The sequence below is a fragment of the Python bivittatus genome, unplaced genomic scaffold (genome assembly GCF_059951505.1).
Source record: "Python bivittatus isolate LINGU-HERP-01145 unplaced genomic scaffold, Pbiv_v1 ctg000010_np1212, whole genome shotgun sequence".
NCBI lineage: Eukaryota > Metazoa > Chordata > Lepidosauria > Squamata > Pythonidae > Python > Python bivittatus.
In genome coordinates, this window is record NW_028277029.1 from 115416 (window position 1) to 130405 (window position 14990).

Sequence of the window (14990 nt, forward strand, 5' to 3'; positions counted from 1 at the left end):
TAGACCCCTGCTTCTATGGGTCTGGTGCTTAGTGCCTATTCTTATGCTGCTATGAATCAGTGCTTCGGTGCTGTCTTTTAGTCCAGCCCTTTCCAGTCACTGGTAGGATTTCCCAATATCAGCCACCTCAGCTATCTGTTGATGGTACATCCCATGCAGGGTCTTGTCTTGCCATGGCACTTCCTCCACTTGAACTTTCTCCCATGTCTGCTGCTGCCTCAGGCATTCTCTCAGCAGCATATCTTTGGATGCCATCTTACTGATGTACTCCTGAATGCTCTGGGTTTCGACCAGGACAGTGCCTTTAACACTCACCAGACTCCATCCACCCTCTTTCCAGCTGGTGTACAGTCAATGGGTGTTGGACTTGGGGTGGAAATCTTTGTACATTGTGAGGAGCTTCTGGGTCTTCACATCAGCAGCCTCCATGTCCTCCTTTGGCCAGCTCACTATACCACCAGGGTATCTGATGACTGGCAGGGCGTACATGTTGATGGTGCGGATCTTGTTCTTCCCACTGAACTGGCTCTTCAGGACCTGCCTTATCCTTTGTTGGTATGTAGATGTTGTTGTCTTCCTTGCTTCCTCATCGTGGTTCCTATGTGACTATGGGATACCAAGGTACTTGTAGCTGCTTTGTCTGTCTGCTATGTGACCCACTGGTTGTTCCACCCCATCATTCTTAACTACCTTCCCTCTCTTTACTACCATCCGGCCACACTTGTCCAGTCCAAATGACATCCTAATGTCCTCACTGTAGATCCATGTCAGGTGGATCAGCGAGTCGATGTCTCGTTCACTCTTAACATACAGCTTGATGTCATCCATGTAGAAGAGGTGGCTGATGGTGATTCCACTTTTGAACTTGTACCCGTATCCAGTCCTTGTGATTATCTGGATGAGGGGGTTCAAGCCTATGCAGAACAGTAGCAGGGACAGTGCATCACCTTGGTATATGCTGCACTTGATGGCCACTTGTGTGAGTTGTCTTGAGTTGACTTCCAGTGTTGTCTTCCACAGTCCCATTGAGTTCTTGAAGAAAGTCCTTAGTGTCCTGTTGACTTTGTATAGCGCCAAGCATTCACAGATCCATGTGTGTGGCATTGAGTTGTAGGCTTTCCTGTAGTCAGTCCAGGCTGTGCTCAGATTGGTCTGTCTAGACCCTGAGTTGCGGGTGACTGCTCTATCTCTGACCAACTGGTGTAATTAAGGATTTTAATTACAATAGTAAAATCTAATGCAAACTAAAAGAAAGAAAGAAGAATAGAAAGTGAAAGGTGTAAAGGAAAAGAAAAAAGTAGAAAATAGAAAAAAAGAAAAGTAAGAATATAGTAAAGAATGAAAAAAGAAATATATTAAGAAGTGACTTCCAATCTTCATTGCAACAAGTATAAACAATTTTAGTAACTCTTCACCCCCAATTAGTTTACAACCAATAATCTCTTCATCCCATATCCCATCTCTTATCTATAGACAAACCTATAAAGCATCATCTTTTTGGTCCTGTGTCAGCAGAAAGTCCATTAAGGTTTACCAGAAATAACAACATATCTTATTTTAGCCTTGATCAAATAAACCAACTTTATATTCCTTCCTTTTACTTCTAGCAGTTTTAATCTTTAATCCATTCAAATTATGTTGTAGAATTTGATTTCATTTCTTCTTTGTCCCTTCTTCAAGATTCTTCAAAACTTTAACAAGCCTAAATCCAATATTTAAAAAAAAATTACTATCACCTGAGCATTCTGGCTGAGGTAAGATCACAATTCGTTCACCATCTGAAGCTGGGCAAAGCTACCCTCCCACTTACTGCCTCCAGCTGCTGTTTAAACTGGAGCTGTAAGTCCAGAAGGACTTCTGAGTCATGTACCAACTTCTGTGGAGGAAGCTCCACCTCACTTAGTAAGACTACTGGGACCAGTGTTCTAGAACATTTACTGACATACTGCAACTCAGGTTTGAGGGATTTAATCTGCCTCAATTTATTTTGCCCCATCCAGATCCTAGATAAAAAACATATTTGCCAGTGTGCCAAAGAAATCCTTCAACTATTTTAATAAAACCTCAATTCATGTCAATACTTCCCAACTTCAGTTCAAAACAATAAACCATTAACCTTCATACACGACCCTACAAATCAGTCCACCCCGCACTTCTGCCAATTCAATAAATTAAAACACCCATTCAGCAAATACAACTCAAAGACAGGTTTAAAGTCCACAGTCAAAACCCTTCATGGCTCAACTTCCTCCCTCCCTCCTTCCCTCCACAATCAGTCAACAGTCATGAGTTCTATATCTTCTACCTCCCATCTGGATTACTGCAATGCACTGTACATGGGGCTGCCCTTGAAAAACATTCAGAAGCTTCAACTAGTGAAAAATGCAGCTGCACGGGTGGTAAATGGTGCTGGTTATGCAGCAGAGGTAACACCACTACTATGGGAGCTGCATTGGTTACTGGTGTGTTTCTGGGTGCAATTCAAGGGGCTGGCTATCACCTTTAAAGCCCTGCAGGGCTTGGGACCAGGTTACCTAAGGGACCGTCTTCTCCCAATAGTTTCTACTTGTCCAATTTGATCGAGTAGATTAGGGATGCTGCGGATCCCGTCAGCCAAGGAATGTCGGCTGGTGGGGACCAAAAGGCATGGCTTCTCCTCACCAGCCCCTGCCCTTTGAAACATTCTTCCTTTGGAGCTCAGGATGGCTCTGACCCTGCTAACTTTTCATAAGGCTTTAAGAACCTGGCTATGTGCCCAAGCCTGGGGTTCTGAAAGGGTTAAGGGCCCTGTTACCTGGCTGCGCGATTGATTTTTATGTAATTTTTATGATAATTCTCCGCTGCCTATATGTATAATTTGTAATTTGTTTTAATGGTTTTAATTACTGAAATTGTTCGCTGCCCAGAGTCACTTTAATTTAATTTCTATAGCCGCCCACTTGAGATGGGCGGCTATAGAAATTAAATAAATAAATACATCCTCCTATGACCTTCTTTCCTCTTCCTCTGCACATTTATGATAGTCCCAGCCACCTTCTTTTATCTTCTTAAATATACCGGACCTTCCTTCTTCTTTTTCCAACTCATTAATGAGCTTTCCGTCTTCTATGCCACCACCAATGCTCTTCATTGACAAGTAGACTTTTGTCTTCACCTTTTTCCACCACTCATAGACACTTCAAGAATCCTTGTGTCAATCTCAGAATTGCTAGGAGAATCCCCAAACATGCCAAAATTCTTTAAAAGAGCCTGAATAAAAATATGCACCAGACTCCCCAAAACCATTGTCATCTGCATTGGTCAGATCCCACCTCAATTATTGTGTCCACTTCCAGGCACCCTATTTCAGAAGGATTCAGAGAAACTGGATAAATCACAATACATACATACAAAAAGCCAAAAAAACCTAGAATATATCCAGAGAAAGGCTCTGAGGATGATCAAGGGAGAAGTAGCTAATTCATATAATGGTTGAAGGCATGGGAATATTTTAGCACTGACACAAAAACACTGAGGGAAGATCCGAAAGCACTCTTCAAATATTTGTAAAGAGGTCACACAGAAGAAATAAGGCTCTTCTCTATTATCTCGGAGTTCAGGCCTTGGAAGTTATAGGAGGGCAAGGTCCATCTTCATCATCATCATCATAAGTTTACCTCCCCCTTATGTTAGCTAAGCCCTCAAGACAATAAGCAAAATACAATTTATAAATCATAAAGTAAAATCAAGTCAGTTAAAGTCTAAAACTAACAGCAATGTAATGAAAACTAGATTCTGAGTGTTAGAAAAATTTCCTAAAAGTAAAAGCAGTTTGGCTGTGGAACCCATTGAACCGGTGAACCAGAGGGATGGTGGGCTCCCCTTCATTGGGTGTGCTCAAGGGGGACTAGATAGCCACCTGTCTGGGATGCCTGCTCTGAAGAAGGGGCTGGACCCTTCCACTCCGTAATACAAACATGCTCACAGAATGTGATTCCTTGCTGATATATGATAGTGTGAATCACATTCATTCTGAGTCATTCTGTCATTCCTGCATAATTAGGTTTGAGGCGGGAAAGGGGAAGCGTTACCAAGATAAATGGTCCTTCAAATTGAGCTTGACTACTGGGGACCTCATGAACACCTCAATGTAGTTTTCTTGGCAACAGTGGAAGAGGGTTCCTTATTTCAGGATTTTTTTTTTATTTTTTTTTTACGTTCCTAGTGTAGTCTGCAGGCTGGTATTTCCCAGTCATCTTTCATATAAGGACTAAACCAGGTCTATTCTGCTTAATTTTTGAATATTGGATGTTATAGCCAATCTAAATATTTATTAGCTGGTGGAACTATTCATGCTGATTCAGACAATAATTCAGATGTCAGGTTCACACAATAATTCATAATTAAAATGCTTGATTGTTTTATCAAATTAACCCCATTATCTCAGTTTGCATAACACATTCAGTCATTAGAATCACCAGAATCTTTCAGGGCCTCCTTGGATAATTTCTGGAAGGAAGGTGTTGCAAGAGTCAGAATACTCCCAGGATGCTTCACTGTTGCGTACCTGAACCTATCAAGGCGCTATACTTGGGAAAACCCCAAAGGCAGCTTATTTACCTCACATTTCATTGCAGCAGAAAAGGGGACATATAGGAAAGATCCTCTGGGCTATGCAAGCTAGCCAAAAAGCTGAAATTTTCTGCTGATATTGTATCACCTTCTGCGGTCCTGCAGAAGCAGAACATACAGGCAGCCCTGCTCGTGGCCATAAAAAACTGGTAAGTGGCAGAGCCTTTTTTCCCCCCTCAATTTTTTTTTTTCAGTTTGAAAAACTATCCAGTGTGGGAAAAAGAAGATGCTTGGCTCAACACAATTAAGGTAAAATGGCCACCTTCACGTTAGCTGTAATTTCTTCTCCTCTCAGATGACAGAGAGCATTGACTGGTTACAGAGCCAGAGTGGATTGTGTAAAATAAAGCGTTACACACCCAGTGAGGAGGAGGAGGAGGAGAAGGAGCAACAGAACTGGATGGTAAGGAGACAGTGTTCTGCCAGCAGGCTTGGTAGCACAGCAAATATGGATGTCCACGAAGCCACAGGAGCCTGTTCCACTGGCTACATATGGATTCCCCCAGTCGATAGGCTCTACAGCATGCCCTGGATTGGATTTTCTAAACCTACTAAGTTGGCATGTCTGGGATTTAACAAAGGTATTCTTGGCACGCTGCCCATAGTAACCTTTCTGTTCAGAAATATGTTCCTGCCTCGCCAGTGGCTCTTATTTTCAGATGAAGGGCACATAAGATTGTCTCCTGATTCTGTCTTAAGTGCTACTCGTAGAAATGCTAGAGCTCAAGTCCTTGGCAGCCTACCATATCTACTGATGCCAGATGCACAGGAGCCGGTTGTGGGCACAAAGTACATAATAAGAGGCATGCCAGTGGTCCAGGCCCAGGATTTGAGACAGATTCTCAGCTCAGAAGGTGGTGAGTCCAAGTTGTAATTAAGCCTGGAAGACCGTTCAGTATTGCTTTAGCTGAACCAAGCACATATCAATCAATGGACTCCAAGAAGAGGAAGAGTTGGGGGGGGGGTTGGGATGCTTTGTCTATGAAAAGGTTCAGGCTGATTTCTTGGCATCAACACATAAAAATAATAGAGTTCATTTGGTAAGATGCCTGAGAGTTTAGTCATCCCTCTTCTGTCAAAGTTGACCTCAGATTCTCCTGGTGGCAACTCCTTTCCATTTCTCCACTGTTGTTTTCTTTGTCCATTCATACCTTTTAAGAACAGAGGCATGTCAAGGTGCCTCCGTTGGATTTGTTGCTTAAAGAGGCCTCTCCAAAATGTAAAGGCAACCAATGTTTTTATCTTGCAGTTTTATAAGGTCAAGAAGGCTGAGCTGTAACGTCTGCCTGCTGTTCTTACCCACCTCTCCACTTTTAGCCACAGCTCTCAACATGCAATATGAGGTTATTAATATTGACAAAGAGAGTTGGATTAAAGATTTCCATAACACACAGAATGTGAAGGACAACAAGCCCTGCAAATGGAGGCATCCATTCAGTGCTTCCATCCAGTGCCAGTCAGAATCAGAATTCTGCCACGTTCATACACATATCTCAGGCCATAAGGTAGAGATGACACAACTGAGCAGGAGCACTCAAGCACCAGAAGGCACTTCCTGCACCACGTTCAGACTTATCTTGATAGGTCAGAGGAGGAAGTAGAAGAACAGAAGGAAATTTAAAAGAGAACATTCTTCACTTAGAGAAAAATAAATAGGCACAGGGAGGGATCTGACTCGGTAATAGAAAGTAGGAAAAGAATCTTGGAATAATAGCTAGTCAGCCAGTGGGGCACTCCTCTGCAAAAAGGCTAGATTTATGTTGCATGAGAAGCAAATAATGGGATTTAATCTTTTCAGTCTAGTCACAATATTTATTCAAGAACTCAGATCAATTAGAATGGGTTCAGGGAAATGCAGTAAGATGATTAGGGGGCTGGAAACTAAGTTCTGTGGAGAGAGATTAAAAGAACCAGGTACATTTGTTTTGAGAAGAAACAGCTGCACATTCTCCAAGGCCCCAGGGGGTGCAGTGGTGAAGGGATTGAGCTAGAGCAGAGAGACCCAGGTTCAAGTCCAACCTCAGCCATGGAGTTTCATGGGGTGACTTTGGCCCCTCTCTCTCAGCCCAACCTACCTCCCAAGATAGCTGTTGTGGGGATCAGATGAAGGGAGATCCCCATGAAAGCTGCTTTGAGCTCCTAGGGGGAAGCTGAGATATAAATTGAACAAAGAAATAAATACATTTTCTGCAGGTGCAACATGCTCAAGGAGGTCATCCCTGGAATAGTGCTTTAAAGTTACAAGTACATAGATTCTAGCTCAATATTAAAGAGAAATAGGTAGAACGTTATTGCAATCCATGATCAGTAAAACTAAACATTCTAGTGCTATTTATGTAAAGTTTTACAATCATGCTTCAGGACACAGGTCCTCCTTATATCAACCCTAACCCTGCTAAGTAGTGGAAATCGTAACTCTGATGGCTAGGACTTGCTGACCTAGTCCTGATTCCTCCTTCTCCCATTACCTGACAGCAAAGAAGTAACTTGGGTACCAATTTGTATTTCTCTTCTCTTCCTGAAATACATGCTAAAGTCGACTGGTGCTATACAATATCAAAATGTGTATACTGGCCCATCTAGCCTAGTATTGTCTAAACTGACTGGCAGTGGCTCCCTAGAAGTTTGGGAATTTATTTATTACAGATGCTTTTATGCCACCTCTATCATCAACCTCTAAATATGTTCCAGCTGTTGACCTGCAGGTAGAAGGAATGTCCAGTGTGGTGGGAAGGGGTTGGGGTTGGGGTAGAAATCAAGGCTCACTAAAGTCAACCTTTCTGCTGACCTGTAAATCAACCAGTGTGGGAGGGATGGGGTGGGCAGACAGACAGACAGCCCTGTTTAACCACATTTCCTGCTGAAATGCACTCCAATCAGGTTGTTTCCTATCCAAAGGCTGCCTGTGAATGAGGCCAGAAGCCGATGTGCAGTTTCTTTTCCTAAGCCAAGAATCCCTAGACAATCTAGCATTCTCTCATAAGAAAGCTATTTGAGCCCCATGATCATTTGGTTGTCCTTTTCAAATGTGGCTACTGGGGGAGATGGGTGGCATGCAAATTTAATAAACAAACAAACTGGGCATGGTGTTCCAGAGGAAGGCACGCCATAGAACTGAGTAAGGCCATTACAGCGTTGGCAGAGTCAGTCCCTTCTGCGAGTTTCCACCGTGACCCCAAGACCTCTCCCCTCCTTAGTTGCAGACAGCTCAACCGCCTCAGACACAGAGCGATGATTCTGCTCCAGGACACTCCTGAGGAAACAGTGCGCTCCTATTGGAGCCTCCATTTCTTGCAGAGGCCGGCTTAATCCGGATCAAGGCGCTCTGACAGGAAAGTGGTGTTTTGCCCCAGGAAACAGAAGAACATTTCCTGTTAGAACATCATGTGTTGCATGAGGTGGGTGGGGGGTCTTTGGAAGCTGCTGGGGTTCATTTGGCCCACAGCAGGACTGGCCCCTTCCCATCCAGCCATTTCAAGGGCCACTTGTGGTCCTTGGGGTGGGGGTGGGGGTGGGGGGGTGGGGTTGGCCTGGGGAATATCAGCCTTGTGGAAGACCAAGCGTGAAATAATGCACAAAGTCATTATTCTCCTCAGGAACATCCATGCAGTCTTCAGCATGAAACTATCCACCATTCATGATAGTGATGCAGAAATGGGATTTGGCGAAGTGGTAATTTTGACAGGTTGCTCAACCTGCTATCTTATTTTCCTGAGTGTGGCAAAGCAGTGTGTGAGTCTGCTCACCAACTCCACAGGTCTAACAACCATTTGTTTAGTGGTCTTTGGAAGGCAGCAAGTGGTGGCTGATGGCATGATCTGTACAAGCTGAAGCAGGAGACTGTGGGTCTAACATGCCCTCTCCCAAAGCCCACTGTCACAGAACTCACCCTCTGCAAGCCTGTGGCACGTAGCGGAGGCCATCCTGGGGGTCCCCCTGGTTTTGCAGGGAAAGAGAAAACAGAATGGCAGCGGAGGAGAGTGCTTGGGGACGGGGCGGGGGGGAGCAAAGGAGACTTGTTGGCATCCATCTAAAGTGACCAAGAAGCACCAGAACACCTGCCATCCTCGCATTTTGAGAGGAGAATGAGCATTGCAGAGACATGACCAAAAAAGAAAAGACGTTGCTGGGACATGTTTTTGCTTGTGCTGAGGTGCAGGTGGGGAAGGCCCTCAAGTGTTCTTTGGGTTATTGATCTACGGTGAGAGACTACATAGCCAGAGGCTTCTGCTCATCATTATCATCTTCATCATCCTCATCTTTGACTTTTGCTGTATCTGTGATAGCTCAGTATATGTCAACTATTTATTCCCCCTTTTTCTTGCTCTTCCATCTCCTCATCTTCTTTAGTATCATTTTTGGTTTCTCAGCATTTGTCCTTGGGGCGGGGGGTCCCCTGAGAGAGCTGCATAAATTATGGTTGTTTTGTTTGAATGTTTTTGTGGAGGAGATTTATTGTTTCTTGGGCAATAGAAAAGCTGTACATAGACTTTTTGAGAGAGAAGCGGGAAGATCCAAATAAATTTCATCAAAACTACTAAAATAAATGTTTAATCAAAGGAGTTGGCTCAAATAATGAATAATGACCTTTCGATTATGTCATCTGCCTTGATATGATCATCTGTGGCAATCCCCAGGCAGCTTTTCTTTTCTAAACCTTTTGGTATCTGCTTCGCCTCACTTTGCTCACCATTCGGATAGCATCACTCTTATAAATTCCTGGGTTCTTTAACTGCCCCATAGTCCTCTTTTCTGCTTGATTCTCCATATACAACCTCCAGATGTATTTCTTTTTTATGGTTAACAGTAGCTAGTTGATCAAAAATAGAAATCATGGTTTGAGCAATGAGGTGGCAATCACTTGCCACAATATCTATGTCCAAATCAAGTTGGGAGCAGAATAATTTATCTAGTCCTTAATATTCTTAAGTCATTAAAGTGTCAGTTAAGGGAAGATTAGCAGTGCTTGCATTTCCTAATCTTCACCTGCTCATTCCACATCATTATTCCATTCTGTTGGGTAAGAGAAGCTTCTTAGGCATAAATAATTGGCTCAACTCCTTTTACACTCCTCAGAGTTCCCTGGGTTCTCAGTCTTTAATCTTGAATGGGTTGGCAAGATCTGAAGTCTCCAGTCTAGATCTCTGATTCATCTTGGATTTAATTTGTTGCTTTCCCCCTTCCTTCCTTCCTTCCTTCCTTCCTTCCTTCCTTCCTTCCTTCCTTCCTTCCTTCCTTCCTTCCTTCCTTTTGTTTTATTGCTCCTTATTGCTCCTTTCAGCTCCCAACTGGAAATGAAAAGAACCAGATGAGAATTATTTTCTCTGAGCAAATGAAGGAGAATCCATTACTGTGCTTCTGTCACTAAAATATGTTCTGGAGAAGGTGGAGACCCTATGGCTGGGAGGCTTTAAAGTGGATTGCTGTACAGAGCAGGGGTTGGACTTAATGGTCTGAATTATGCTTTGAGATGCTTCATGAATATTGCTCTTGAAGTGTCCCCTTGGAAATTTATCATTCTCTGGCATCTGGGAGGTGAAGGTCCATGGGAAGGATTTTATTTTCATGTAACAAAGTTAGAAAAGGCCGGCCATATATACTTAGATAAAAGATGGAAGGATGTTGAAGCTCCATCTCAGTGAAAACCTTTCCCAGAGACAGATTGTCTGATTGATTATAGAGAAATTATGAAGTTTATGACCTAGAATCTCTGCCCCATCCAAAAATCAATTCGGCGAACCCCTCTGCTTTTTTTCTTCTAATATTGAATTTCCTGGCCAAGCCCTTCAGAAGCAAGTATCGTAATAAAGTGTTCCTTGCAGATGTGGTTTGCCCTGTAAGGGTTTTAAGATACAGTGATTGGTGGGCGGGCTACATCACTTTGCATTTATCCAATTTTTGTACTCAGAAGAAAAAAGTCAGTGTTTCTCATTTAAGTGGTTGATCAGTCCCTCCCACAGAGATTAGGTGTTCCTGTGGGTTTTGCAGAAGATGCTGCCCTTAGCACATGACGAGTTACAAATACTAGGGACATGCTATGAAAGAGCATTAAAATGCTTTTTTCAAGAATAAAAGATTAATAAAATAAATAAAAGAATAAAACAAAAGTCTCAGATTAAAGAATAAAACTATGCCTGCAGAAAACCACAGCTGGAATATTAAGTTTGTGCTAGCTTTCTTTGCCCAAAGGACTGTGGATAGGGAGCCTTCAAGAGGCCACTCCTTGCCCGCTGTCCAAAGTCCAGGAACAGTTGTGCTCCCTGATGCCCCTAGTTGTATAGTTCAGTTCTGTGTCTACTGAGGACAGCAGTTTAAGGTAGCTGCTAGTTTTCTGGCATCCATGGTAATGATATCCAGTGTATGAGGGAATGACTTCCCACATATTGCACACCAGTTCAATTGGATGAGATGATGGGGAGTAATTTATTGTAAAAACAATCTTTTCTTCCATTTCTTAGACTGATTCAGCTAAGCTTTTCCAGCAGACTTCCTCTGATCCACTCAAGGCCTTGAGCTGGCTCCGAAAAGGTCTGGAAAAGCAGGGCGCAGTTGGAGCCCAGAATGTGTTGAATGCCAGTAATAACGCTAGAAGGGCGAGACCGAGAGGGGTGCCTGCAGGAAGGCAAAGCATGGCCCAGCGCAATGTCCGTTCTCCAGGGGCCTACAGTGTCTGCGACGAGGAATTCAGTCTGAACGTCAGCTCCAACAGGGGGTCTCCCAACTTCCACTTGGCCATGAAGGCGGGTTGCCAAAAGGAATCTAAGGATGAAGAAAGTGACGGTTCTGCTTCACCAAACCCAAATCCTGACCCAGATGAAGTCTCTTTTTACTGCAACCGGCTTTCCAACCTCGCCATAGCAATGGCACGCAAAGAGATGAATGACCGGTCTGAAGGTAACAACACATGCATACATAACACAGTCTATGCCGCGGCAGGGGACCACGGCCACAGATCGATTGGGGTGGGTACAGAGGAGAGCAAGCACAATCCTACCAGGATGTGTGAATGCAAATATGAAGAAAGCCCCAGTTCAAAGAAGAAGACTACCTTTTATTATAAAGAAGAAAATACAGAAGTACCAAATAAAAGCGAGCCTTTCCGGGATGAAGGCAAAGGGTGCAATCACAGGAAACGCTTCGGTCCTGATGAATACAGCAACTCACTGAGCAAAGGGATACTGGTTTATGCCAACAATGTGGTTTCAGACATGATGGTCTCTGTTATGAAGACTATGAAAGTGAAAGTAAACGATTCCAACATCGCTTGCGCAGTGTTGAAAAAGGTGCTGCTGAAGCACTCCAAAGAGGTTGTGTCCGACCTGATTGACTCCTGTATGAAAAACCTTCATGATGTCACGGGGACACTCATGACTGACTCTGACTTCGTTTCTGCTGTGAAGCGGAGCCTCTTCACCCAAGGCAGTCAAAAGGCCTCTGAAATAGTGCAAGCCATGCTGAACCGATTGCACAATGCTCTGATTGTGCAAAAGCAGGTAAACGAGAAGGCCAAATCCCACAGCATGGCCTTTGCAACCATTAAGACAGGTCGGGGGGCTGATGCAAAGACTCAGAATATGAGGTTTTCTGCTGCAAAAACAGAAACCATGAAAGATAAGGAGATGACCTGTGCAGAAACAGTTGGCAATCACATCATCAAAGAGGGCCTCAGCATGTGGCAGCAGAAGCAACAGCATGACAACGCGGGATCAAACTCCCCTCCCTCCAAGGCTTTCTCAACCCAAGAGAATCAAGACCTTTCCAACCTTTCCACAGATTCCTGGGCAAGAGACCTGATTGTGACAGCGTTATTGCTGATACAGTATCATCTTGTGCAGCAGGAGAACGCAATTAAGGATGCGGCTGAAGGGGGCCGAGCCAGCAAGGCAGCTGGCACCCTGGGCTTTCTGGGCCAGGATAAAGGCATCGGCTCGATAAAACAGTCCGACGCTTTAAGACAAAGTGAGGATGAACAGTTTGAGATGAATGCGGAAAACGATATGTCGAGCGTCGTAGTAATGCTCATCCAGAAGCTCATCAATGAGACCGTCAACAAATTAGGAGGAAATTCAGGGACGCTGATGGCAGATGAAGCATACCGGAGTGCTTACAAGAATCCGGAGGGCCCAGGTCCTTCGGGCCTTTCAGAAGTGGATCATTCTTATGAAGATGCCATATCTGGACTGACCAAAATGATTTTGGACCAGTGTGACGTCAACAGGAAGGAAGGAGGCAGCGGACCATTCATTGACAACCTGGTCGACACAGTAACCAAGCTGTGTCTGATGATAGCCAAATATAGCAATCCTGAGTCAGGACTCGGAGACATAGGAGATGGAGATGATCTCGGGGGACCTTTCTATTCGAAGGGCACAGAAAATGTGGAAAGCAGAATTGGGTCTGGTGAAGACACGGCTTCTGGCCGGAAGGTGGTTGTGACTAACCAGAATGCTCCTGAAAACATTCACAACAAGCAGCTCCAAGCCATCCTTCAGTGGGTGGCGGCCTCTCAGCTGAACGTCCCAGCATTATATTTCATGGATGATGATGAAGAAACCCTGAACAAGGTAAAACTAGAAGCACAGGGCAGGAAGGGGGGAATAGTGTGTGAGGGGAAAATAAAATAGGATAGCGTTGTGGTTCTGCTCATGTTGTAAGGGACAAAAACACTGTTTCTATTCTTTTTTTTTTAATTGTATACTAATAATAATATTAATCAACATTTATGATCAAGGCAGGGGTGTTTAGGCAAAGGACCTCTCCCCCTTCATCTCACCTATTTCTTATCTACTCACTTCCTGTAAAGTAAACTGTGTTGCACCCTTGTCTTTTCTCTCTCGCCCCCTTCCTCCTGCTCCGTTGAGCAGACCATGGTTGCTTTTAATCTTTGCTCTCTGCTGACAATTCTTCCACTGTTTACAGAGAAATTGGACATGTGAGAATGTTTTAAAAAGGGAGGAAGAATCAACAATTCTGTTTATTTCCAATATATTCCTAATCTCTTGCAGCCCCTTATTTGCAGAATAGTTTTCTACAGGATTGGCTTTTGCAGCAAAATAATAATATCTATGTTCAAGAGAGAGAGATCAGTGAAGTATAAATTATTGGTCAGGGGAAAAAACCTCCTGATCATCAGAAAGAGGTTCGTGTGCTTAGTGGCCACAGAAGGAAAATAGGCTCCTATGTTGGCAAGGGGTTCATGCGAGGGGCATGACCACTGCAAATCTTGCTTGCAAGTTCCACTGGAAATTCGTCCTGGTGATACTTCATTATTAAGGCTGGCTCAGGCATCATGTTAGGGAACCTTTTCCCGCCCCTTGCTGCACCCAGTCTATTAACCCAGGTACCCAAGAAGCCGCCTAAGGACTGAGCCCATCACGTCAATCCAACCTTTGTGCTATGCAAACACAGTTCTTGTGTGCTCATGGTGAAGTTTGCCCCCAGCTAGTTTTCTTCTTACTGGCACTGTGTATCTCCCTTCAGTACTGCATAGGACCAGTGATGCAGCTCCGAGATGCATAGTAGGCACAATTGGGATCTCTTTCTTTCCACCAAGGCCTCTGAAAGAGCCCAGGGGACAGAACAGATTCCAGAGAAAGTCCTGGATGCAACTCGTGTGTTCCTGTCTTGCCTCGTTTTTTCCATGAAAGAAAAAAGGAGTTGGAGCAATATTCTTCGATATATTACTTTTTGCGCACAGGTTCTTTTGGATGGACCCATATATGTATATATAGAGGAAACATTTTGCCCCAGGTTTCTGCTGGTTGCTTAAATGGACCTGCAGCCTAGAGAAAGAGGGGGACTAGGAGAATTTTGGAAAAAGGGAGGATGGGTCTTAGCGAGAGAAAGCACCCGCGTGCCAGATCTTTTCCTCTAAGCATCTCCTCCTTTCCTGCAGCTTCAACAGCTCTCCACGGTGGCTGTGGAGAGGAACTACAGCGTTGGAGAAGTCATGCAAGCCGTGCTGAAGTATGAGAAGGAGAGGCAGCTGGGGGAGGCCCTGGGCAACTTTGTGCGGCTGCCAGTCCTGGACTGGCTGCTTCAGAACCTGTAAGCCCAGCATCTCTCGGGTTCTTCAGGTGCCCCTGTTAGTCCCCCTTGTTACAGCGCTCATTGGTCAAATATGATATGAGTTTTACTGATCCCCACCCCCTGCTGAGCAGTCAAATGAATAAAAGAAGGAAATACTTAATATTGGTGGGAAGTGTTATTTCCAGGCCTTTCAGCCAAGGGCTATTATTATTATATTAAAGCCACAGTCGCCGTGTCAGCAATCTGCTCTCTGTCCAATGTTCAGTGAACAGTTGCATGGCTAACCATTTGTACATTATTCCTGAAGGCTCTGAGCAGGTTAAATCAGATGCAACATAGACCATGAAACC

The 14990-nt window shown here is 44.1% G+C and overlaps 1 protein-coding gene across 2 annotated transcripts; it reads left to right on the plus strand.

The window, feature by feature from the left end:
* Positions 1–4906: 4906 nt before the first annotated feature.
* Positions 4907–14662, plus strand: AKAP3 (A-kinase anchoring protein 3). Of its 2 annotated transcripts, none has more exons than XM_025171454.1 (3): positions 4907–5014; positions 11070–13175; positions 14507–14662. In XM_025171454.1, the coding sequence occupies exons 1-3, from the start codon at positions 4907–4909 to the stop codon at positions 14660–14662; spliced, it is 2370 nt and encodes a 789-aa protein (XP_025027222.1). The 2 variants fall into 2 exon arrangements, with proteins under 2 accessions (XP_025027222.1, XP_087984574.1); XM_088128448.1 differs by having other exon boundaries at positions 11094–13175.
* The last annotated feature ends 328 nt before the right edge of the window (positions 14663–14990 follow it).

What these genes read in the sequence shown, in the direction of transcription:
- AKAP3 (XM_025171454.1), top strand. Translation starts at nt 4,907, where the DNA reads ATGACAGAGAGCATTGACTGGTTACAGAGCCAGAGTGGATTGTGTAAA. An exon ending in AGGAGCAACAGAACTGGATG is followed by an intron (nt 5,015 to 11,069) that starts GTAAGGAGACAG and finishes TCCATTTCTTAG; the next exon opens with ACTGATTCAGCTAAGCTTTT. An exon ending in ATGAAGAAACCCTGAACAAG is followed by an intron (nt 13,176 to 14,506) that starts GTAAAACTAGAA and finishes CCTTTCCTGCAG; the next exon opens with CTTCAACAGCTCTCCACGGT.